Below are 25474 nucleotides of genomic sequence, written 5' to 3' on the forward strand. Positions count from 1 at the left end.
TTCTAGGATAGTCATTTATTACGAAAATGTTAAAAAACAGGATGAAAATATTAAGAAAGCACCAAAACTAATTCGTTGGAAATGTGAACAGCTGTCATTCTGGGATAAGACTTTTTGTCCTTTACAACAATAGCTGCAGTGTCTCCTCAGTCAAGACTAGTTACAGGTGGAAACCATATGCAACCGTTTCAATTGAAATTCACATAATCTCCTTGCTGTTAAAATCAACATTTCTAAGCAGCAACACCCTCAAAGTCAGTACATCCTTATCAGTTGCACCGACACACTGAGTTACAAGCCATGGCGCATCACATGTCGTTCCAGGTCAGTGCTGTTCATGAGAATTCGGCCACAGAGCTTGCAAGAAAGCGCATTTTCATTTCTGGTCGATGGAATTATCCCCAGGGTAGCGGAGGCATCTATACTCAGGGTAGTGGAGGCATAGAATAGGAATGATAATAGAATAAGTAGCAGAGTTAAACACCTGACAGGGAACCAGAAACAGTTTGATCAATTGGATGTCAATAGTTTCATCATTTCAAAATGTACATACCTTTTGGTGCAGATGTGTTGCCATTTTCATGATCTTGCTTATCGTCACTCATGGGGTTTTCTTCAGACTTTTCGTCCTCTACAGACCCTTGCTCCTGTTTCGTATTGCACTCAGGTTTCAGACTGTCATTCTTCACCACCACCTCATGTTCCTGTTTCTCACTAGGATTCCTGTGCGTTTCCTCTTTGCCCTCTTCATTTTCAAGCACTGGCATTTCATGATAGTTGCAGGCTTCATTTTTAAGCACTGGCATCTCATGATATTGGTTGTTTTGTTCTCCTATGTCCATCTCTCCAGGTTCTCGGTTCTCTTCCTCAAAGTCCATAAATTGTTCCTCTACCATCTCCTTATCCTCATGCTCCCCATGGCATTCTTCATTTTGTTCCTCCTTGTTCTCCTCACAACTAAAATCATGGCTCTCATGGAATTCACTGCTTTGGTCACTGTTCTCTGATACCTCATTATCTCCATCTTTGTTCACCTCATCTTGTTGCCCTTGGTTCTCTTCACAGTCCATGGATTTTTCTTCTACGTTTCCTTTGTTCTCATATCCTTGAAATTCATATTTTTTGGGGGCAATGTTCTCCCCATTTTTCTCCAACCCTTTTTCCTCAATGGTATCCCCTTCTTTAAGCTCTTGAGTTTCTTTAAGTCTTCTGTTAGTTTCTTCCTGGTCTTTCTCTTCTTCTTTTCCTAGCTTCTCTATGTTCTCTCCCTCCTCCAGCACCTGCTGCTTCTCACTATGTCTGTGGTTGGTTTCATCCTTCTCTTTGTTCCTTAGCTTGTCAGCGTTCTCCCCCTCTTCCTCCAGCCCTGGTTTCTCACCATGTTTATTTATTTCTTCTTTGTCTTCTTCATTTCCTAATTCCTGGTCACATTTCTTCTCCTTTTCTCGGTTGACTCTTCCCAGTCTGGTCTCCAGTTCCTCCAGATGGACCTGTCCCACCAGCTCATGGTTCCTCACGACCTACAAGAGAGAACAACACAAGTCAAAAGACATTTACATCAGATATAGAAGGACAAACGACTCAACAGAGAAGAGTTGACTATAGACCAAACTTTCAGAATTAGCATTAATAAAACAATGTGTAAGAATACTACTAGTTGTGACCTTTGATTGGCTATTTGTCAACATAACCACTGTCCATGTGTAGAGACACAGGCTCATCCAGAAACAACCCTGATCACAAAGGTACTGTGCAGCTCTGATGGGAGTGCAGGTGTAAGCAATACAACAGATATCCCCCCTAGTCTTTCAGAGGAAAAGTTGCGCAGCGGTCTAAGGCACTGCATCTCAGTGCAAGAGGCGTCACTACAGTCCCTGGTTCGAGTCCAGGCTGTATCACATCCGGCCGTGATTGGGAGTCCCATAGGGCGGCGTACAATTGGCCCAGCATCGTACAGGTTTGGCCGTCATTGTAAATAAGAATTTGTTCTTAACTGACCTGCCTAGTTAAACAAAAAAACAACTGGATACACAACCATATTGCTTACACCTCTCAGATCCTAAGGGTAGAATACTAACCTGGTGCTTATCGCATAGGTGTGCCTCCAACTCGCTCAGCTGTGTGAAGTCAAAGTAGCACAGTCTGCATTTGTAGGGCTTGATATCGTCGTGCTTAATGAGCATGTGCAGATGCAGCTTCTCGTCACTGGAACTGGTGAAGGTGCACTTGTGGCAGCGGAACACGAGGCCCTGGAGATATCGCGATAGCCTTGGACGACACACCTCTATCGGGGCCACCGGCTCCTCTGTTGTAACATGTAATAAAAACCAGGATCAGCAGCATAGAGTCGGGTATGATACTGATAAGTATCCGACAGAATAAACGGTAGACAGCCAGATTAAGTGTCTAGTGAGTGTCATGGATGTATAAAGCATCATTTTGTATAGTCAATGGCATTTATTGTATTAATACCACAAAAATACCTACCACGATGGAGGATGATGTGGTCGATCATGCAGTTTTTGTTTTTGGTATGGTAAAGACAGAGAGGGCAGCGTAGGTCCTTAGGAGCTTCTGTTGCGCTACTGGCATGTGCCATCTCTACGTGTATATCCAACTTCTTCCTAATGTAAGCATTCAGAGAAAAACATGTTACACTCATTTGACAATACAGCATATTGAGGCTTAATAGTTTAAAGAAATTATGACCAAGAAGTGATCCTTTAAAGAGGGAGTTAATTTATCAACCCTTGTCGTCACAGGTGCTACTTGTTCAATCACTTCAATTAGTTTCTATATTCTTAGATATCCATAGCAGGAATGTGTATACTAAAGCCCCAACTATGACCCAGCAAAGTCAAGCATTGGCATTTGAGCAGATTCTACCACTGAAAATAATATATTACCTGAAGCCCGTGAAAAAGGAGCAGTCCTTGCACCTCACCAGCCTTTTCCCATTGTGCCGATTTATGTAGTGCCGGCGCATACTCTTGATGTGTGTTGAGGTGTAGATACAAAACTCACAGATGAATAACGCATCTTGAGTGGTCGTGGTGGCCTGTTGGGCTGGATGTCTGGAGGCCTGAGCCACCTGCCTGTAGTGGTTGAGCTGCCGCTGGACATCTGGGGGCTCCAAGTACACTGGTTCTGTAATGGAAAGTACACTGGATATTAGTACCACATTACATTCAATCACTCAGCAGATGCCTTCTCTGATTTAAAGAAAAGGTAGGGGAGGTGTGCTCATGACAAAATACTTGAGGGGTCAATACGCAAAACGTTATGCGTTTTTCAAAAATATTGATTGTCTTGTCTGTATGCTGCACAACACATTCGATAATTTATAGGAAAGGTTCTTAATCATGAAGTTTAATCATTAAAATTCAAATAATGAATGTAAAGGGGAGCACTTGCTTTCAGTGAGGTCTGTTTCCTCAGAATCATCAGACATGTGATTGCCTTCCTGAGGTTCTGGCAGGTTAGGGGAGTCTTCATTGGCCCCCAGGGTGTGTTCCCTGTCCTGGCTACCGGTCACAGAGGAAGGAAGGTTCTTGGATGGGTACTCAGCTACTCCAGCAAGACAGATTAAAAAAGGAGACAGGTTTTAAAATGTTTTCCACAGCTTTTGCCATCTCAAATTAACAGAGATATTTTTTTTTATCTTTAAAATGTAGTGACATGACAAATCAAATCAAATTTTATTGGTCACATACACATATTTAGCAGATGTTATTGCGGTGAAATGCTTGTGTTCCTAGCTCCAACAGTGCAGTAGTATCTAACAATACAAAAATCTAAAAGTAAAATAATGGAATTAAGAAATACATAAATATTAGGACGAGCAATGTTGGAGTGGCATTGACTAAATACAGTAGGATAGAATACAGTATATACATATGAGATGAGTAAAGCAGTATGTAAACATTATTAAAGTGACTAGTGTTCCATTATTAAAGTGGCCAGTGATTCTATGTCTATGTATATAGGGCAGCAGTCTCTAAGGTGCAGGGATGAGTAGCCGGGTGGTAGCCGGCTAGTGACAGTGTGTTATATTAGTAAGGCTGCCTCACCACCATGTACTTTGAGCAGGTGGTTCTTCAAGAGGCTCAAGATGGTAGTTCTGTACCGACAGAGCCCACAATGGAAGGGTTTGATGGTCCCGGGGCGATGTCTAATATGGCGGTCAAACCTGAGGAGACATTTGCAGACAAGCAGTCATTTCACAAATTTATTTATTCAGATGTTTAAGCAAATCTTTATGGTTATATAGAAACAAGAAGGAATGTTGTATTGTGGTACCTAAGAAAGTAACATTACAAGACTGATTCTATCACATACTATCAATACTCTCCTCTGATGTAAATATACAATATATTTCCTCTTACATCTGCTTCTGTTGATGTGGTATGTTGTCGAGCCGTTTGAGCGCTGCCGTAGCTGCATGGCTCCGCTCGTGTGAGCGTAAACCTTTCAAAGACATGAAAGTTCGCCCGCAGTGCTTGCACTCCTCTCCTGCTGACCCCCCCTCTGGTTCTGTCGTCGACGGGACAGGGGAAGGGGACCCCATTGGACCCATCCCTGTTGCAACAGATTCCACCTTTGTCACAATCCAATGACTGTCCGATTCCGCTGCCGTCAGAACATCGGGCAGTTCTTGTCTTTCATGCTGAAAGACAAAGAAATTATTACGGTTGAGAATCACATATGTGAAAACACAGATGTATTTTTCCAATGTTGTACAGTACTACCATCTGTCAAATAATCACAAGCCCATAGGTTTACAGTTTACTGCATTATGTGCCACTTACCGTAACAGACTTGGTCTTTATTGGTGGCTCACTAAAGCGTTGTTTCCTCTTCTGTCCATTTTCCAGCGTCTGAAACTCCTCATTATGATGGTCGAGATGGGAGCCGAGGTCCGCACTGCCCTGGATTTGGAGGTTACAGTATCCACATCTGTAGAACTCCGTGCCAATCTCTGAAGTCTTTGAAAGTATAGTGAAGTCCCGTTTGAAATCTTCATTGTGGAAATTGGTGTAGTGGATACTTAGCAGGAGATTTGAATTGAAGAATAATTTCACACATTTCTTGCATTCAACTGGACGCAATACACTGCCTTTCTCACATTGTGYWTCAAATAACTTGCAGACAGGTTTCTGTTGCCCGTGACGATTTCTGGGCTTGGGGGGAGAGTGCAGTGTGTTAATCGGTCGGTGTTCGCTAGATTTCTGCATGCTGTGAGAGACTCCTGGATGGCAAATCACATAATGGGAGACCATGCCTTTTTCACTAAGACATTGGAAAAAACAGAGAGAACAGTTTCTCTTCTCACCAGGTGATTTGGGTTCCTGACTCAAAGAAGCCTTATGGTGTGGTGAGGTTGGAGGAATGCGGTGAGGTCTGAATGCTGGAACAAAGTGGTTGTTGAAAGCGGCATTGTCATGTTGCCTCCTATAGTGGGCTGCAAGGTACTTACAAATCAAAGTCGTATACGAGCACAGTGCACACTTGTAGGAAAACTCTTTGTCCTCAATTGGAGCCACTGTACTGTGGTTAATGCGAAGATGGCGGGCAAGACCCTTTTTAGTGGTGCAAAAGTACTTGCAAAGGTGGCACTTGACTATGACGGATTTCCTATTTTTTAAAATGGCAGCTTGGGCAATTGAGGTCTGGGAGCCTCTATATTTGGAGAGCAGCTGTTTTTTAATAGCAGCGGATTGTTTCAAGGTCGGTTTGAACATATTGGAGGCAGATCGTTTGTGATCCATCTCATAGTGAGCTTTCAACTTCTTGAATTTTGCATGGATGACTGGACACATATTGCACTGGAAGCCTGCCAATCCTATCCTCTTACCCAATCGGACTTTCACACATTCATCTGGGTCACTGAAGTGTACAATTTCTTGTTCAAGTCTCTCAGTTCTGGCTTTGGTGGCTGGATGCCTCATCTGGCAGTGAGTTAGAACACCATGAGCGCGAGAGTTCACATACGGACAGATTGAACACTTGAATACCAGAGTCCCATCACCTGTACTAGATTCAGGTTCCTTTTCACAAGCTGATGGATCATATTCCGGATGTTTCTTTCCACAATGAGTTAACATACCATGGAGGGTGTTGAACTCTCCGGAACAGACAGGGCACCTACATCGCTGGCTTGGCTTTGAGGTTTCATGAACATCAGGCTGTTCATGGACCTTCATATCATATTCTGGATGTTTCTTTCCACAATGAGTAAACATACCATGGAGGGTGTTGAACTCTCCTGAACAGACAGGGCACATATGTGTCTCGCTTGACCTCGAGGTTTCATGAACAGCTTGTTCTTCATGGACCCCTGGCTCTTGGGTCTGCCTACTACTAATGACATCTAACACAGATCCATCTTCCTTGACAGACCATGGATGAACTACACGGTAGTGGCTGCCGATACCCCCCATTGAAGTAGCCTTAAAGGAACATGCTCGGCATGGATAGACTTTTGTGTCACCTTCTCCGCACTGAAAAGATGGGGATGTCTTCGGAACTTCCCCAAACCTGAGGGTAATATTTTCATGTTTAACATTGCGCTCTGTGTTAGGCTTAATTTTTTTAGATCGAGAAGGCTTAGGGCCAACATGTAACCTCAGGATGATGGACTCAAGTCCAGTATTTTTATCTGGATGACGTTGCCGGTAGTGCCGGAGGAGTCCCTTCGCTTCAGTGTGTGAACAAACACACCACTCGCAATGATAACCTGCTTGTAAATGGCCATCTTGGTAAGCCCAACGCATAATTGTGGTGATTGGGGCTTTCTCTTGGTGGTTATTCCTCAGATGCCTTTTCAAAAGATATATATGGGGAGTTATATAAGAGCATTTGCGGCATTTTAAGGACCTGAGCGGTGCAGCTTTCTGCGTGCGAGATTGTGAAGCTTTCATGGAGGACTTTTTAGGTTGTTGGGTTATTAATTTTTTGGGGGGGCTGCGAACAATGGTAGTATACCGGACAACTTGATCCGCAGTAGCCGGCAGATCACTATGTCTTAATTTCTGATGATTCAAAACACCCCTAACTGTGGGATTGTCATAGTCACAATGCTGGCAGTAAAACAACTTCCCCTCTTCTTCTTGGGATGAGTTAAGTGTGTCTTCTCGTACTGACTGGGATTTGCCCATAACCGTAGCAGTATATTCAAGGATTTGCTTAGCAGTTAGTTTCATATCAAGGTGTCTTTTCCTTTGATGATTCAAAACCCCTATCACTGTTTGATTGCTATAGTTGCAAATCTGACAGAAAAACATGTCTTCAACCTCGTCCTTCAAAAGAGGACAAGACAAGATGTGAGGAGAGTTGGGTGAGTGGACTGCTTTTGACTGAGATTGTTTGGTTTGCCCTTGAACCACAACAGTATGCCTTAAGATCTGCGCAGCGTTTGTTTCGAGATCACCATGCATTTTATTTTGATGATTCAAAATCCCCCTTACTGTAGAATTGCTATAGTCACAATACTGGCAGAAGAACTTCTCTAATTCTTCTTGGAAAATCTCAGACGTTAAGAATGATGAGTGAGGTGATTTGCCAGATTGGGCCAAAATCATTGCAGCAGTATATTCAAGAATTTGTTTATGAGTTGCCTTAAGATCAGGGTGTCTTTTCCTTTGATGATCCATAACCCCACTCATGGTTGGATTGCTATAGTTGCAAAGCTGACAGAATAACACAGCCTCTTCCGTCACAAGAGGAAGAGGTAAGATGTGAGAAGAGTTCATCGAGTTGACTCTTTTAGACTCTTCTGATGTTTTCATTTGTCCTCGAACCTCAGCAGTATGCCTGAAGATGTCATCAGGAGTTGTTTTGAGTTGACCGTGTCTTCTCTTCTGATGATTAAAAATCCCACTCATTGAGGGATCTCCATAGTTGCAAAACTGGCAGAAAAACAAGTTACCTGCCTCATTCCCAACATCAGATCTGAGGAGAGAGGAGTTAGGGGCCCCAAATCCAGCAGACTGAGATGTAGATTGTTGACTACGAAGCTCAGATGTATATTGAAGAATCTGATTAGTGGATATCTGAAGACAGCGATGTCTTAATTTCTGATGATTCAAAACCCCTGCAACACTGGGGTTGCCATAGTTGCAGTACTGGCAAAAAAACAAGTCAGCTACCTCATTCTCAACAGTGGATTTTAAAGAGGAGTTAGATGAGTCAAATCCAGTAAACTGAGGCTTTTCACATTGACCATGAACCTCAGCAGTATGTTTGACGACATTATCAGCAGCCACCTTGAGATGACTATGAGATGACATCTGATGATTCAAAACCACTCTCGCATTGGGGCTGCTACGAATCACAGCAGTATGTTTGATTATACTTTCAGCAGTTGACTTACGAGTACTGTGTCTTAACTTCTGATGATTCATAATGCCTCTCACTGTGGGGTTGCAATAGTCACAAAACTGGCAGAAATATGGACTCTCAACATCTGCCTGTGAAACATTGGATATGGGAGGGGATGTGTTCGGAGACTTAACTTCTGGAAGTTTGAATGGCTTTAAAACGTCTTCCTGTGCAACATCATTTTGGAGGGGAGTGCTAGGTGAGACTATTACGATGCCCTGTGATGTTTTACATTGACTACGAACCTCAGCAGTATGGAGGTGTATCTGCTTAACAGAAGCCTTGAGATCACGGTGTTTTGACCTTTGGTGATTCAACACCCCCCTCACTGTGAGGTTGCCATAGTTGCAATCCTGGCAGAAAAACATGTTCTCTGCATCTTCCTGTGTAACATCTGGTCTGGAGAGGGAAATGTTGGGGGACTTAACTTCTGGGAGTTTGAATGGCTCCAAAACCATATTTTCAGGAGACACCTTTGTTTCCTCCTTAGGTTTCCTGGAAGTGGCAAGAGATGCTTGTTTTATGCTGTCAATTGTCAATCCTGCCTTCGGATGGCTTTTTTGGTAGTGGACAAGCATGACAACCACTGACTTATTGCTGAATACACAATGTTTGCAGTGGTACAGTTCCACATCCACTCCCATGGAAGCGGAACATGCTTTTGAGGGTGTATGGGTGATATTAACAGTTTCTTTATGTGTGGTCGGAGACTTCTCAGGAGAGACAACCTCTGCATTCTTTAGGCTGGAGGTTTGCCCTAAATGTTGTGATTTAGAGGGTTCATGTTCAGAGGGCTTGGTAGTAAAACTGCAGTACATTAAGGGATTGCTCATTTTCAGTTTTGGATGCTTGTTTCTGTAATGGGGTTTCAAGTACTTGCCATTAGAAATTGTGAATGGGCAGGCAAAGCACTTGTACACCAAATCAAGCTGATCTGATCGCATCATAAACACATTTGGAGCTTCTGGGTGATGATCCCTATAGTGCTGCTTAAGTTCATCAGGGGCGGCAAAATCAACAGGACACTCCAAGCAACGGAAGGTGGCAGACCAATCATCTGGGTTCATGATGTACTGAAAGTCATACCTGATGTAAGGGTGCATTCTCTGGTAATGGGTGCTCACACTGCGAGATGACTTGTGACTGTAGTCACAGTGTTTGCAACAATAAAGTTGTTTTGGGTTGTCCCTGCTTTCTCCATTTGCCAACTGATCTTCTATTTCATTTCCTGAGGCATCTAGTTCAGTTCTCCAGGCATTTCCCTCCTCTTCATCCTCGCTAACCTCAAAGGTGAAAGCAGTGCCCCCTGATAGCTTACTTTGGATGACTGTACTTTCGGGGCTTGTTTTGATATTTTTCTTAGCAGGACTTAAAGGGGTGTCATCATGCGTTCTCTTCTTAGTCGTTTTAGCTAATGGCTCTGTCAGTGACATTCCATTATACATTTCAGGTTTGAGATTCCGCTGTTCGGTCACCGTTTTGTCCAGCAGACTTGACCCCATGCTGTAAAAAAGGTAACTGTGCTTACTTCGCTGGTGAGTGTGAAGATCTTCCAACCAAGTCGCAGAGAAGTTGCAGAGCGAGCAGCAGTGAGAGCCCATCTGTTCACTTTCTGAATTAAATCTCTCGTCAGTTACTTTAGAAGCACCTTTACCATTGTCTTGGTCATAGCTATGGAAAGGCGCATCTGACATGACGGTCACATCACGCGCACGTGATGGCCTTGGGAGGGTGGACATCTTCAGTTGCAAGGAATTTAAAGATGACTCATGTCCTGAACTTCCAGGTACGACTCTGAATTCAGAACAATTTCCTGAGGATCCCACTTGAGTTCGCAGGTTCTTCAACAATAAGCTAGAGCTAGGAATGTTTATGGTTTTTAAGGTAGACTTGGAATTCACTCTCCCCACGTCCCTTTTTTTGCGTTGGAGTGCTGACACATTTTTGTGATTCTTCTTACCTGGCAGTGACACTTTGGCATTGAGAAGCTTGCCCCTTAAATACCGTCTCTGTGTTTTCAAGGTGCCGCCCTTACCAGGACCCCTCACCGGCACCTTGTGATATGTATTTTCATGTTTGATAATAACTGTCCAAGTGGAAGACGTAAACACACAATGCCGGCAAGAGAAAACCTTTTTTGAACTGTTGTAGCGAGTGCTACTGTGAGTTGGCGTGGAACTCTCTGAGGGAGTAGAACTCCCTTCACTTTGTGAAGGATCCATATCAACGCCATGCACCTTCTTCATGTGTTCAAGGAGGAAATACTTTGATTTGAAGAGGAGGACACAATGGTTACACTGGAATGACTGACTTGGAGACATGGATTGTTGAGAGCCTGGTTGACCTTGGGTCATTTGGTCAGACTTGTCGAGGCGTCCGGAATCTGTGGGAGTATAAAATATCTTAATAATGATTGAAAATACTATACAACTGCAGAATAAAATGTGTATCATCAGATATTAATGACTAAATGTGCCATGCACCTAAGCATTACCAGACCAACTAAGCAGCTAAAAACATCAGGTGATAAAGTTCACCATTCTCCTGTTTACAACTTGTATTATGGTATAAGAACAAGTCATACCTTCCTCCATCTCCCCTGGCTCCGTGAGATTCTTGATCCCAGAAATTCACTGACAAACAGGAGAGAAACCTGTTGGGCAGCATAATAATTTAATGACAGTAACCAGGTTTCCATCCAAACATTTTTAAATGTATTACCGAGAAATGGTGCTGGAAACGCCTTTATGCGCAAATATTGATAAAATAATCATCATATTGAAGTAAACTTAGAGTCAAGTGATGACATGTGTGGTCCTCCCACTACGACTCGGGAAAGCATGCAGTTTATTAGGCTACAGATTAAATCAATTTAGATGAAAATGCACTATGATGAGCTTGATGCTCCTTTCCAATTAATATTGAGGGTCTTATTCTGGTGACATGATAGATGCTTGGCTGCTGTTTGACAAATAAAAATAATCTCACTCTCATCTGTAATAATCTCATGTACAGGATGAAATATTATTTTTAAATCAAATAATTTAAAATAATTTCCGCTCATCAAGCTACACAGAATACCCCATCATGACAAAGCAAAAACAGGTTATTTAAAATTTTAGCAAATATACTTAACATAAAAAAATAAAAATATCACATTTACATAAGTATTCAGACCCTTTACTCAAATCAAACTTCATTGTACTTTGTTGAAGCACCTTTGGCAGAGATTACAGACTCGAGTCTTCTTGGGTATGATGCTACAAGCTTGGCACACCTGTATTTGGGGAGTTTCTCCCATTCTTCTCTGCAGATCCTCTCAAGCTCTGTCAGGTTGGATGGGGAGCGTCGCTGCACAGCTATTTTCAGGTCTCTCCATAGATGTTCGATCAGGTTCAAATGCAGGCTCTGGCTAGGCAACTCAAGGACATTCAGAGATTTCTCCCGAAGCCTCCTAGAGCTGGCCGTCCGAACAAATTGAGCAACCGGGCAAGAAGGGCCCATGACCATTCTGACAGAACTACAGCGTTCCTTGACTGAGATGCGAGAACCTGTCAGAAGGAAAAGCACTTCAACAATCTAGGCTTTATGGGATAGTGGCCAGACGGAAGCACATGACAGCACGCCTGGAGTTTTACAAAAGTGCACGTGAAAGACAGAGCATAAGACAAAAGATTCCATGGTCTGATGAGACAAATTGAACTCTTTGGCCTGAATGCAAAGCACTATGTCTGGAGAAAATCATGCACAGCTCATCACCCAACTAATACCATTCCTACCGTGAAGCATGGTGGAGGCAGCATCATGCTATGGTGATGCTTTTCAGAAGCAGGGACTGGGAGACTGGTAAGGATAGAGGGAACAATGAATGGAGCCAAATACAGGCAAATCCTTGATGAGAACCTGCTTGAGTGCACACACATCCTTAGACTGGGGTGAAGATTAATGTTCCAACAGGACAATGACCCCAAGCATACAGCCAAAGCAATGCTGGAATGGCTTCAGAACAAGAATGTGAAAGTCCTTGAGTGTCCCAGCCAAAGCCCAGACTTGAATCCCATCGAAAATCTGTGGAAAGACTGTTCACAGCCGCTCACCATCTAACGGAACAGTGCTTGAGAAAATCTGCAAGGAAGTATGGGAGAAAATCCCCAAATCCAGATGTGCAAAGTTGATAGACATACCCAAGACAACTCAAAGTTGTAATCACTGCTAAAGGTGCTTCTACAAAGTATTGACTCTGGGGTGTGAATACTTGTTACAATTTCATATATCTGCATTTAATTTTCAATAAATTTGCTACAATTTCTAAATGCATGTTTTCACTTTGTCATTATGGGGTATTGTGTGTAGATGGGAGAGAGAAAAATCTATTTTAATCCATTTTGAATGTGGAATAAGTCAAAGGGTATGAATACTTTCCGAAGGCACTGTACATAGCTACACCATTGGTTCACCCCTCATAACCAGCCTGGACAGCCACTAGTGGTCTCTATTTACCAGTCTTTTGACAGATCCCCTATCGTCTGGACGCACATTGTACATCAGCTCGCACACCTAGTGGTTAGAGCGTTGGGCCAGTAACCGAAAGGTTGCTGGATCGAATCCCTGAGCCGACAAGGTAAAAATCTGTCGTTCTGCCCCTGAACAAGGCAGTTAACCCACTGTTCCTAGGCTGTCATTGTAAATAATTATTTCTTCTTAACTGACTTGCCTAGTTAAATAAAGGTCAAATAAAAATAAACTCAATCGGCGAGCTGGTACATTAAACATGCTGCATTCAGACTGCAGTGGCGCCAGTTTCCGCCTTTAAAAAGGTAAACCGTACCTGTAGACTTGCAATCATTGCGCTAGTTAGCACTGGCTTGCGAAACTACCGCTAACTTCCTTCATACTGCACGCAGAGACATAAAACTGGTATCTGGGTAAATAAAACAAAACGCCAGAATCTAGCAGTATTATCCCTTTAAAGCTTACTTTGTGGACTGCACCACCAGTCAGTGATAGTAGCAGGGATAAAAATACAGCCATTTGACAAGACCATCATTGTCAACTTTTTATAGTCTTCCTCGATGTAACTACAAATGTAAACGTATAATCCATGTTTTTTCCCCCTTCTTAAAAGCACATGGATGCAAGTGAAACGGTAAGCAAAAACATGGAATTTGGTCATATGTGAAAACGTGCCTTTTGGATTTTGTGTAAGGTCACCTGCATTACGCAATGTCGGCACTCCACTTGTTAGAACAAGGAAGTAAACCTTGAAGGTTTAAGGAATCTCCCCCTGGTGGACAAGTTGACCTGTTTAACAAATGTGATTGGAGGGTTGCTATATTGTGTTAGATCTGTAATAGGTTGATTTGTTATTGGATATAATCATGCTGCTCAGCTGGTGGTACTTAGCATAATGGATCATTTTGCCAGGTTTACCTGAGAAAAGCTATCAGCTAGCCATTTTAGACCAAAGGCCTAAACCTTGGGTCTAAGCAAAAGTTTGCGAGTATGCAATCCGCAGTAAGGGAAACAGCACCACTGTCCGTATCCCCACCGCTGTTATTGTTTTGTTGACGAAGCAGGTGAGGAGCGTTGCGCAAGGTGGCAAAAAAAAATTGCAGTCCACATTATGCTGTTCTATCGCGCGTACAAAATGACCAAAGGACAAAAAAACCTGTGTTCGTTGTTTGCAGTAACGTCTTTGTTATTGTAATATCGCAAACAGACATAGCAGTTTCACCATTAAGGATTCCAGCTTTAAAGTTGGTAAAGGAGGAAACCACAGTCTAAATACTCTATGAAAGTCCTGCATACTTCCTGGATCATGTCCCTTGCTGTGCAGCGATATGCTTGTTACTAGCTAGTAGCTCCAAACAATGCAGTAAAATGTCAAAGTACAAAAAACAACCCAAAAACAACCAAAATAGCACAGTAACAGTAATCCAAATGCAAACTATACGTATGTAAACTGGAAGAATTTACGCAAGATATACAAAGAATGATATGAACAGCAGTAAATACGACAGTGAGCCATGTCAAGAATCCAGTATATAAATAAATATGTGGTGTGTATAAACAGTTTAACTAAAATATAAAGTACAAGTAGAAATATTATACCGAACAAAAATATGAAGCCCAACATGTAAAGTGTTGGTCCCATGTTTCATAAGCCAAATTAAAATATACCAGACATTTTCCATACGCACAAAAAGCGTCTCTCTCTCAAATTTGTTTACATCCCTGTTAGAGAACATTTCTCCTTTGCCAAGATAATCTATCCACCTGACAGGTGTGGCATATCAAGAAGCTGATTAAGCAGCATGATCATTACACAGGTGCACCTTGTGCTGGGGACAATAAAAGCAGCTCTAAAATGTGCAGTTGTCACAAAACAACTACAGAGGGTAGTGCGTACGGCCCAGTACATCACTGGGGCCAAGCTTCCTGCCATCCCAACCTGACAGTTAAAGATTCCAGTCACCCAAGTCATAGACTGTTCTCTCTGCTACCGCATGGCAAGCGGTACCGGAGCGCCAAGTCTAGGTCCAAAAGGCTCCTTAACAGCATCTACCCCCAAGCCATAAGACTGCTGAATCAAATGGCCACCCAGACTATTTGCATTGACCTCCCCCCCACGCTGCTACTCGCTGTTTATTATCTATGCATAGTCACTTTACCCCTACCTACATGTTAAAATTACCTCAACTAACCTGTACCAGTGCACATTGACTCAGTACCCCCCTCATTGTTATTTTAATGTGTTCGTTTTTTTTCCTTTTCTTTATTTAGTAAATATTTTCTTAACTGCATTGTTGGTTAAGGGCTTGTAAAGTAAGCATTTCACGGTAGTCTACAACTGTTGTATTTGGAGCATTTGACAAATAAAATTATATTTGACAATGCCACAGATGTCACAAGTTGAAGGAGTGTGCAATTGGGAATGCAGACTGCAGGAATGTCCATCATAGCTGTTGACAGATCATTTAATGTTAATTTCTCTACCATAAGCCATCTCCAATGTTGTTTTAGAGAATTTGGCTGTACGTCCAACCGGCCTCACAACCACAGAGCAGCCCAGGACCTCTACATCCGGCTTCTTCACCTGAGGGATCGTCTGAGATCAGCCAGGCAGCTTATGAAATTGAGGATTATTTATGTCTGTAATAAAGCCCTTTTGTAGGGAAAAACAAATTCTGATTGGCTGGGCCTGGCTCCCAAGTGGGTGGGCCTATGATTTTAAGCAAGAGACATCTAAGCCTCCCCTAACCCGGATGATGCTGGGCCAATTGTGCGCCGCCCCATGGGGCTCCCGGTCACGGCCGGCGGTGCCACAGCCTAGGATCGAACAAGAGACCGTAGTGGCCGTAGACCACTGTGCCACTCGGAAGGCTTAGATGTCTCAAGTTGGGGGAGTGCAATTGGCATTCAGGAATGTTCGCCAGAGCTGTTGCGAGAAAATGTAATTTTAATTTCTCTACCATAACCTGCCTCCAACATTGTTTTAGAGAATTTGGCAGTACGTCCAGTCGGCCTGACAACCGCAGACCACGTGTATGGAGTCGTGTGGGCGAGCGGTTTGCTGATGTCAACATTGTGAACAAAGTGCCCCATGGTGGCAGTGGGGTTATGGTATGGGCAGGCATAAGCTATGGATAACGAACACAATTGCATTTTATCGATGGCAATTTGAATGCAAAGAGATACATTGACAAGATCCTGAAGCCCTTTTAATTTTTTTAGGTATCTGTGACCAACAGATGCATATCTGTATTCTCAGTCATGTGAAATCCATAGATTAGTGAATGAATTTAAATTGACTGATTTCCTTATATGAACTGCACTCACTAAAATCTTAAGAAATTGTTGCATGTTGCGTTTATATTTTGGTTTATTATATATGTCCTACAGTACTTCACACATGTATTATACACACCTCAACCTAACGTAGCAGGCGTAAAAGAAACACCTGAAACTAGATCCCTTACATACTGGTCTTGACGAGAAGGATAAAAACTGTCGGGGGGGGGGGGGGTTCTCTTCTGCACTGTTCAACCAATCCAGTAAATGTGGAGGAGTTAAGATGGAGTGTCACCTTGTTAACATCCAAAAGCGGAAGTTGTGTCACAGGCTCTCTTTCCATTTCCCCTGAAAACCGGAACATCCGGATGCTGGGGACTCGGCGAGGCTATACGCACCCTGAGACACCCTCGGAGAGTGGGTGAATGAGATTTAAACATGAACACACATTGAAAACGTATTCAGCTTCAGCTATTCAAGCACAACAGAGGCATGGCAGTGCCTCTGTTAAAGTCTAATAACAAAATAAACAAGGGCAACTTATAGGCAGTCGAAGGTGTAATCATCATGTTGGCCATTTTGTATTCAGAATGGGCATAAGCGTTGTACACAATTCAGAAAAAAGCCTACAAAATGCATATTTACACGTGATTTAACCTTCAAATGGTAATATGACAGCCATATTGGATTTGAGGCTAAATTCATGGTGAACCCAAAGAGAGAGTTTGTGGTAGTCCCGGTCTTAATTACAAGAGTAGGGCCTAAAGATACAAAATCCTTCAAGGAACCTTGGACCCCCAAAAAAATTGAATTCCGAAGCCTGAGCCCACTTGTTTTCCATCGAGCTGGTTACAATAGACTCAACATTTAAAAAAAACATGCTGGCAAAACCGGTACCGCGCGTGCGTCCGCCATCGTGCGCATGTTGAGTTTGTCTATCCCGACCAGACGCGACCAGGACACGCAGGTTGAAATATCAAAATTTATTCTGAACCAACTATATACATTTGGGGACAAGTCGAAACACATATGTGACATTCATTCATGGACATTTAGCTAGCTAGCTTGCTGTTGCTAGCTAATTTGCCCTGGAATATAAACATTGGGTTGTTATTTTACTTGAAATGTACAAGGTCCTATTTTTTGCTGGATCTTTGTATTATACCGACCCATTTTAAGTCACACAAAATCGTGTGTTCTCTACAATTAATCCACAAATAAAAGGGAGAAACCTAGTTGGTTTCTAGTAATCTCTCCTCCTTCAGTCTTCTTCATCTGTGGATTTTATATGGCGGTTGGCAACCAACTTTAAGGTGCATTACTGCAACCAACTGGACTGTGGACCTCGTTCATCTCTCAATCACCCCCGTGGGTATATGCTTCTAAAAACCAATGAGGAGATGGGAGAGGCGGGACTTGCAGCACTACAAGCGTCTAAAATAGAGCCAAGTTGTATTTTAGCGCCCGGCTACGCAGACAGGGATGCCAACTGGTGAGAGCCCAAAAAAGTTACACTTTTTGTTGTTGCACTGAAACTTGCAAAAAAAATCCCTGCTAGGGGGAAATACAGGTTTTAACTAATTAAACAACAAAGAATATGATCTACATGATCAGTCTGCGTGTGTAAAATAAAAAGTTGTTAATGTGAACCTAACTCACAGCTAAAAAATGTAAAGAAAGCAATCCAATGTTATTTGTTGCCTAGACTTTACTGCAAATGACACTCTTGAGAAAAAACAATACACTAATATTGCAGTTAGCCATGACAGCCTTTATAATAGAACGCTTGTGACCACATACACATAAATACTGCACTTGGGAAAAAAACATCTTAAAGTAGAAATAAAATGAAACAAACAGGCATTCTATTTTTGCTCTATTATAGCATTGATCAAGTGCACATGGCTACATGTGTGCAAAAATAACATTCACTGAGTAAAACATGTTATAATCCCCCCTCACTCACCCACATGTGTTACTGTCAAATTCAACACAACAAAATCAATATCTTTGGGATACACTGCACATTATTACATTGTACACTTCCTGCCTGTGGACATCTGTTCTACAATGTGCCAGCAGAGCATTGTACCCTTTGTTGGCATAATTGATCTCTTTAATGCAGAGTACACCTGGTATACCCCTTTTTATCCACTGTATTGAAAAAGTGAGAAAGAGGGAAAGTGTGTGGTGTTCCTTTCACCTCTATAGTGGCATCCAGCTTAAGCCAGGCTCAGCTCCAGCTACACTTGTTTAACAAGCAACACCTCATTTTCACCTAAGTCTCTCATTCTGAAAGTTAATCACATACTGTAAAGGGAAAAGATTAGTTAACAGATAGTGGTTAGTTCGTTAGTTAACAAGTTAACATTTCACAGATTGCCAGGGTCCAGTAAGCAACCAAAGCGTTATAACTTGATCAACGGCAAGGAGTCGTATACCAGTTAACACTATAGCGAATTGTTTAGGTTACTAATGTTAGCTCATCTGATGTTGTAATGTTAGCTGTCTGCCTTTAATAGCCAGCTAATTTTCATGAACTCAATAATTTGATCAGACAAGTTGGCTAATGTTGCTCAACATTTATCTGGCTAGCTAACGGAGAATTCGATCCAGCCAGCAAGATTCATAACAATACTTGTTCCTCCACACTTTTTCCCTCACCTCACCTCTTTCTAAATGCCAGTTATTTTTCAGTTACAGCTCATGAAGTTCGTTCAGGGGACACGCTGCTGTAAGTTAACTGGCGCCTTTCCAGAGCGCATGCTGATGCTGTAAACAAGTTGGTTGTCTCTTCTCTCTTCAGTCGCGTGCTGCATTCTGTTATGTGAAGGATGTGGGGCTTGATACAGCCAGTATTGCGCCAAAAGCCCCCCCCCCCCCCCCCCCCCCCCCCTCTATCGGATTCTACACGAATCACGTAGTTTACCTATTTTGGATTCAAAACAGCGAATTTCGCCAAAAGGTGACTAGTTTGCATCCCTGTCAGACGTCCGTTGACGCACGCAAGACGTTTGGATGTTATGATTGAATAACATGTAGGGGTACATTTATTTGGCTATGCTCGTGCACGCAACGCGGACGGTGTGGTGTGCATGTAACAGTATGTATTTTTTGTCAGGGGGGCTCATACAGCACGGAATGAGAGCAAATTTGACTTGGAAAGTTGTCTATTAATCAGCTACCAAAAAGTAAAGCTTACATTCATAAATATTCATAGTTTAAAATGTCTTCCTATTGTATCTCTGTGTTTACAGGTATACATTTCCAAGATGCATTAAAACATCCTAATGCTGTTTGTTTATGTATGTAGGGCAGACAACTGACTACTTGTATTCCACATTTTTGCTACAGTATATCAGAGCTTCCACTATTGGGTTACATGAGCTTATTCAGAGCACACTGACCCATCCCCTTTCCAGCCAGGCATTATTCTGCATTTTGAGTTTAAGGGGTGTGCCACAATATCTTTAAATGTAACCTTGTTTGCAGTAAACTATTTTTACCCAACCATCCATTTCATAAATCCGAGACATTAGGAATGTGAAAAAACATATTTTGCTTATCCATTCCCAGCGCTCCTCTACAGGGTGCTGTTGGAGAGATGCATCGCTGAGGCGCTCCACCAACGTTCAATCAAATAAATCATGTAGCAGATATAGGATATGGTAGAAAGAGTATGTGGCCTTTTCTGTAGCCTACAGGCTAGAGATAAAATGTATGATAATGTAATGAGATGGACACTAGTGATGCACCGATATGACATTTTTGGCCGATAACGATATCTGATATTTCCTTGCCAGAAAAACGATAACCGATGTTTAAAATGTTAGCGGCCTTTTAAGAATTCTAGTACAGTTAAATAGTTAACACACATGGACGCAGGGGTCTAAGAGGCGTCACTATAGTCCCTGGTTCGAATCCAGGCTGTATCACATCCGGCCGTGATTGGGAGTCCCATAGGGCGGTGCACAACTGGCACAGTGTTGTCTGGGTTTGACCGGGTAAGGCCATCATTGTAAATAAGAATTTGTTCTTTAACTGACTTGCCTAGTTAAATAAAGGTTATGCACACACACACACACCACACTGACCAAAAGGTTATTTTGTTGGCCCCATTACCAGTAAAACATACTCAAAACCTATTTCTTTCACTTACTTGCAGTGCTGTTTCGTTGTTCATTTGTTCAGTTGTTTCATTCTCAACCAGGATTTCTATGGAACGCCGTTTGGGTCTTTGCGTGTCAAAAAAGATACCAAATAACACTATTTGACGGGTCACATAAGCTTGTTGACAAAACAGGACCTGAATATGACTGCATGTCACATAATAATTTAATGCGTTCATTAATTTTAAAAGTAGTTATTACACATTGATTACACTATCACTCGTATTTCATGTCACAACGATTCATCGATACGTGTGGTATGATGCTGGTAAAGTTGTCTCGCGCACCTACAGTGCTGGTCATTAAAAAAAAATAAGCTAGCTATCTCATGGATGCAAACAATGTTCTTCCCCAAAAACAGCAAAACGACAATCTGTTTCAGTAGCTATAGTTAGCTAGCTAACTACATAGCTAGGTGTCATCATCTAAAATAACCCTAATTTATAAGAGGGTTTTAATTTGATTAATGGTGGTCGGAACCATCTTTGTGAAGCTAGCCAAAATAAGGATTATTCGCAATAGTGGACTTTGCGGTTTGCCTTCAAAATAAAAGTATGTCATTGACAGTGATGCAAATGCATACATATAGTAGAAGTATGCCTTAATTTAATAGCTAAATGAGGTTGGAATGTTGTTATAAAGAATCAACAAAAGACAATAATTTGTTAATTTGACAAAAATCTGTTGAAATCACACTGGATGTATTATACTTTAGAATTGTATCGGGGCCATACTTATTTTAGTGTACAGCCTTACCTATGGATTGTGGATCAGTGACATGGTGTTTCAGTCTACTCCGTGACACCCAGAGAACATTAGCATTGTAGCTCTTATTGCGGGACTCAAACAACTGAATTGAGACACATTTATTGTCCACCTATGTGTATTGAACAGTATTCCAGAGGAAAACAATACTGCGTGGATGTTTTGGAGTCTGATAATTCTGAGGAAGATGTTGGGAAAAAAATATATTGGGTATTGAGTAGACTGTTACCACATTTCATTGATCCCCAATCCTTAGGTAAAGCTGTACAGTGCAATATGAATGTCAATACACACAATAGGCTGACGGGAGGTGATTTCACACAGTCCAGCAATAAGAGTTACAACGCTAATATTTGCATAAACTCTTCACAGTTGTGTTCTGTGGGTGTCACGGAGTAGACTGATACCCCATTTCATTGCTTCATATTTCAACCTTGTTTAACATGATCTAGTCTAAATATGGCATGATTTCACCAATTGTAACCTTCTGCATCACTTTCAAATAGGTACTTTTATTTTGAAGGCAAACCGCAAATTCCACTATTGTGCCTAGCTTCACAACACATAACCCAGTCAGATCGAGCTTCACTAGCCAGATGAAGCTAGCTGGCTGCTTATAACTTTTGCTTTGGGCAACAGGGTTAAGTAGCTGGCTAGCTATTGATTTTAATGAACTGAAGTTCAATTTCAATAGGCGAACAAAAAGTGGCTACCTAGCAAATAGTTACAAGTATTCCTAAATCATTGCTAAGAATAGTGAAAATGACTGCAGTTTCTACTGGTCATTGTTTTTTTGAGGCTGGTTGTATTTGCGCTAGCTAGATACCAAGCTAAAGCCAGCTAGCTACCCCAGAAGTTGTGGTTGAACAAATAATGCTTTATTACCAATAATGCTTTATTATTGTAAACGCATCGTTCGTGGCCGGTGTTTGCAGACTTTTTTGTACAGCTTTGACAGTGCTACTGATAGTATTTGTGGCGCTTGCCTTGCACGTGCAAATTCAGAACACACAACATTCTATAATAGAACTGTGTTATTTGACGTGTCAAATTAAAAGCTTATTTGACGTGTATCTTTTTTGACACACAAAGATCCAAACGGCGTTCCATAGTATGTCATGAAGCTAATAGCAGTGGCGCTATTACTGTGTAACTCCGGTTGGGAAACATCTGAACAATAGCGCACTTGGTAACGTTAGTGTGTACCTGTGCTCAACCAGTTGCGAAAGCCAACATCACCCACGACAGAGAACGGTTGATTGTCAAGGGCAATGAATACCATTATCTTGGCGTTAATGAATTTCGCCTTTGAGTTGTCTCGCTGAAATGTTGTTACTCTTTCAAATGACTGCTCGACTTGTTGACTGCTTGATCCACACAGCAGACATTGTGGTCTAGGTAAGGAATGCTGTGTTGCAGGTGTAGCGCAAAATTTGACATGGCGTCATAACGTCATGTACCTACGTTATATAGGTATGCACGTCAGCTTTGACATTGGTTTTTCACATCATCGTTAAACTAGACATCGGGCCGATACCGATGTTGGCATTTTTAGCTAATATCGTCCTATTCCGATGTGTTCACCGATATATTGTGCATCCCTAATGAACACCTTTTAAACCATGCAGGTTTCTCTGACCAAATAGCCTAACCTAAATGGTGCCCAATCCAACAAAAACAAACGTGTTGTCATGTAACAAACTATCCTAAAGAAATTACCCTAAAAGCAGGCCAGGTCAAAGTAAAATGGCGAATATGGAATGGACAATCACAACTGCTGTCCAGGAGTTTCACCCCATTGTCATAATCAGTGGTTTAAAGTTAGTCAATTTTTGACAAGCTGTTATAGCAAAAAATAAAATACTTCTGCACTTCCTGCTGTGTAAACATGTTGCAAATAGAGTCATGATAACTCCTGATAAAGATGGGTAGCTGATATTCAGAGCTTAAATAGGAAAACTGATTAGTCACAGGAATCTGGACTAATAAAGCCAATGCAACAGCCTGCTTTACAAATGGTGGGCCTACCACATGGATGGGCATTCATACAATTCTATTGTGGGCTGATATGGTAGGCTACACCCCAGTAAGCACTGGCCGATGCCTTTTGGACGTCTTTTTTTGGTGCAGTCCGGACCGGCCTTGATTTCCACATCCACTAGTTTTTGGTCCGGTCCAAATCTGAACCAATCATAGACATCTATGTTTGGTTCCGATTTTTTAACGGTCTAGACCAGCCTTGATTTGACCCAAACATAGACGTCTATAAATTACGTCCTTTCAACTTACATTCAACCCAAAAATTAGCCTGATTTCAACATTAAGAAAATATGTAGACTGGCGTTAACAGTCCTGCAGACGATAGTGTATTCGTTAAGTAAATAGCGACCATTAGCGGCTGGCTGGAAAACAACATACTGCAAACTCCGATAACTCACTGCAGAGATTTACCAAAAATCACTTGCTGCATTTGTTATAAGATGATCCGACTAACTGTTTGGCCACTCAATTAAGTTTACAACATTTTTGTCCCAGCCCTAACGTTAGGTCACTTGTCGAAGAAGAATTAACAAGGGGCGTGGAATCTGAACCCCTCTATTTGATCCACCATAGAAATCTGAAATTGTTTAGCATGCAAATAGTTAACGTTACAAAACGTGGCATAATTTACCAAAACGTTAACGCAATAGATTGAATAGCCTACTTACACGTTTATACAGAGAAAATGGGCGCCTCAGACAATGTTTTGAGTCCTCAATGTGCTAGCTAGCTTCGTAGATGTTCGTCGCCATTTTTTTCCCGCTCCTACAACAACCTCATGTGTCTTCTTACGTCTGCGGACCAAGCTACACTGGTGACCAGTAGCTAGAGCTAGAGACTACAAAGAACTCTGCAGTCAAGCAAGAGACAGGGTGGCGGTGCAATGCAAAAAAAAATCTGGCAATTGCCGCTAAAGCACATCCCATACTGTCTCTGATGGGCCCTCGTGCATACTGATTTATTTTGAAAGAAAGTCTACTGAACATACACTGTACCTATAAATTGTAGCCACTTTAACTAAGACTTGCATGTGATAATGTCATCTTTCGTATTTTCAAAAATAGTTTAATTTATGTAGACACCCTAAAATCTACTATAGACAAATGTATTCGTTTCCACTTGGCTTTTAAGTGTCAACCACGAATATGACCATAAAACATTTAGCTGCGCCAAAATTGGTGGTGTTTTGATACCCCACGTGGAATATCGTCCCACAAGCAGAACAACAACCGACCCGGCGAGTGTTTCTTGCGGAACATTTAACATGTCGTACCAAACATTCCGCGAGTAAAAACGGGAAGTAATTTTAGTAAGGTAAGTTTGAATGTTTTGTAAAAATATGACCGTTCAGGGAGAAATATTAAATTTAACACATATCGTCCTACAATCTGAAATAATATAGCAAATGAACTCTAACCTCAATGCGTTCAGCGTTATGAATCCATAGATTATTTAGACCGATAGTGCAGATCCAGCGCCCATGCACTAAGCTTGATGTGCATTCCCGGCGGTCGTGTCCCCCGTGGACCTGCTCATACTTAAAGCATCCACCATTTAGTCTGCGAAGGCAACATGTTTCTCTAACTAGCTTTAATGGCGAGAAGGCGAAAAAAACGGGGAAAATATGCGTATTTTATTAAACATCATTTTTCTATTTTCGGACAATTTAGGATTTTGCACATCGCGTTCTGCCAAGGGTGTGCAACAACCTAAATGGTCGGAAATCGGAAATTTGGTGCCTAGGCTATTAAGAGTAATTGATTCACGGCAGGATTTACATTGTGGATTGCAAATGTCACAAAACACTTGGTTAGCTAGATACTTAGTGTGGCATTGCCTGCTTGTGGTTTATTAACTGTTAGGTACTGTAGTAACTATTAACAATATCGCCTAGCCAGACAATTACTCTGTTCCATCTGGCTGATAGGCGTTATTAGATATGTACTGTTTTGGGAGTAGCACAGAATTTTCGACCAACCTTAACTTGTTGATACTTCTTCAATTCACAACTTGGAAGACAACCAATGTGTTCTAAACGTCCATGTCTAGTTGCAAGGGGCTTGTTTTGAATTTAGAAAATGCTCCTTTTAGCCGTTACAGTATCTAACCTGGAACGGCGAATGGAGCGTCACATTAGCCCGTTACAATCAGCTAGCTACATTAGGTATATTACATTTATATTTGAGTCTTTCCACAGTCTGATGGTCTTTCAGTCATGTAAAGCCATTCAGCTATGGCACACAATAAAACACTAGTCTGTAAAGGAAAAGAGTGCAACCCTATTGTGTGTGGTTGGCCCTTCGTGACAAAGGACAGCATTTGCATATGAA

General features: G+C 41.8%; 2 protein-coding genes across 3 annotated transcripts in view; one reads left to right on the forward strand and one right to left on the reverse strand.

Moving 5' to 3' along the window:
• LOC111957737 (zinc finger protein 462) lies at positions 1-24616 on the reverse strand. Of its 2 annotated transcripts, none has more exons than XM_070436878.1 (11): positions 24562-24616; positions 10964-11032; positions 4809-10762; positions 4386-4666; positions 4071-4189; positions 3415-3567; positions 2907-3147; positions 2488-2624; positions 2079-2305; positions 554-1520; positions 1-419 (listed from the first exon to the last, which is right to left on the reverse strand). In XM_070436878.1, exons 2-11 carry the CDS (start codon positions 10971-10973, stop codon positions 292-294), a joined length of 8217 nt encoding a protein of 2738 aa, XP_070292979.1. In that variant the 5' UTR covers positions 10974-11032; positions 24562-24616; the 3' UTR covers positions 1-291. The 2 variants fall into 2 exon arrangements, with proteins under 2 accessions (XP_070292979.1, XP_023834467.1); XM_023978699.2 differs by lacking the exon at positions 24562-24616 and adding an exon at positions 23813-23976.
• The window catches only part of coq2 (coenzyme Q2 4-hydroxybenzoate polyprenyltransferase), a 7932-nt gene continuing 6542 nt past the window's right edge, over positions 24085-25474 (forward strand). Inside the window, exon 1 of the mRNA XM_023978700.2 lies at positions 24085-24458. The gene's annotated coding sequence lies outside the window, so the exon portion shown is untranslated. The remainder of the gene's footprint in view (positions 24459-25474) is intronic.

This window comes from Salvelinus sp. IW2-2015, linkage group LG33, assembly GCF_002910315.2.
Source record: "Salvelinus sp. IW2-2015 linkage group LG33, ASM291031v2, whole genome shotgun sequence".
NCBI classification, from domain to species: Eukaryota; Metazoa; Chordata; class Actinopteri; order Salmoniformes; family Salmonidae; genus Salvelinus; species Salvelinus sp. IW2-2015.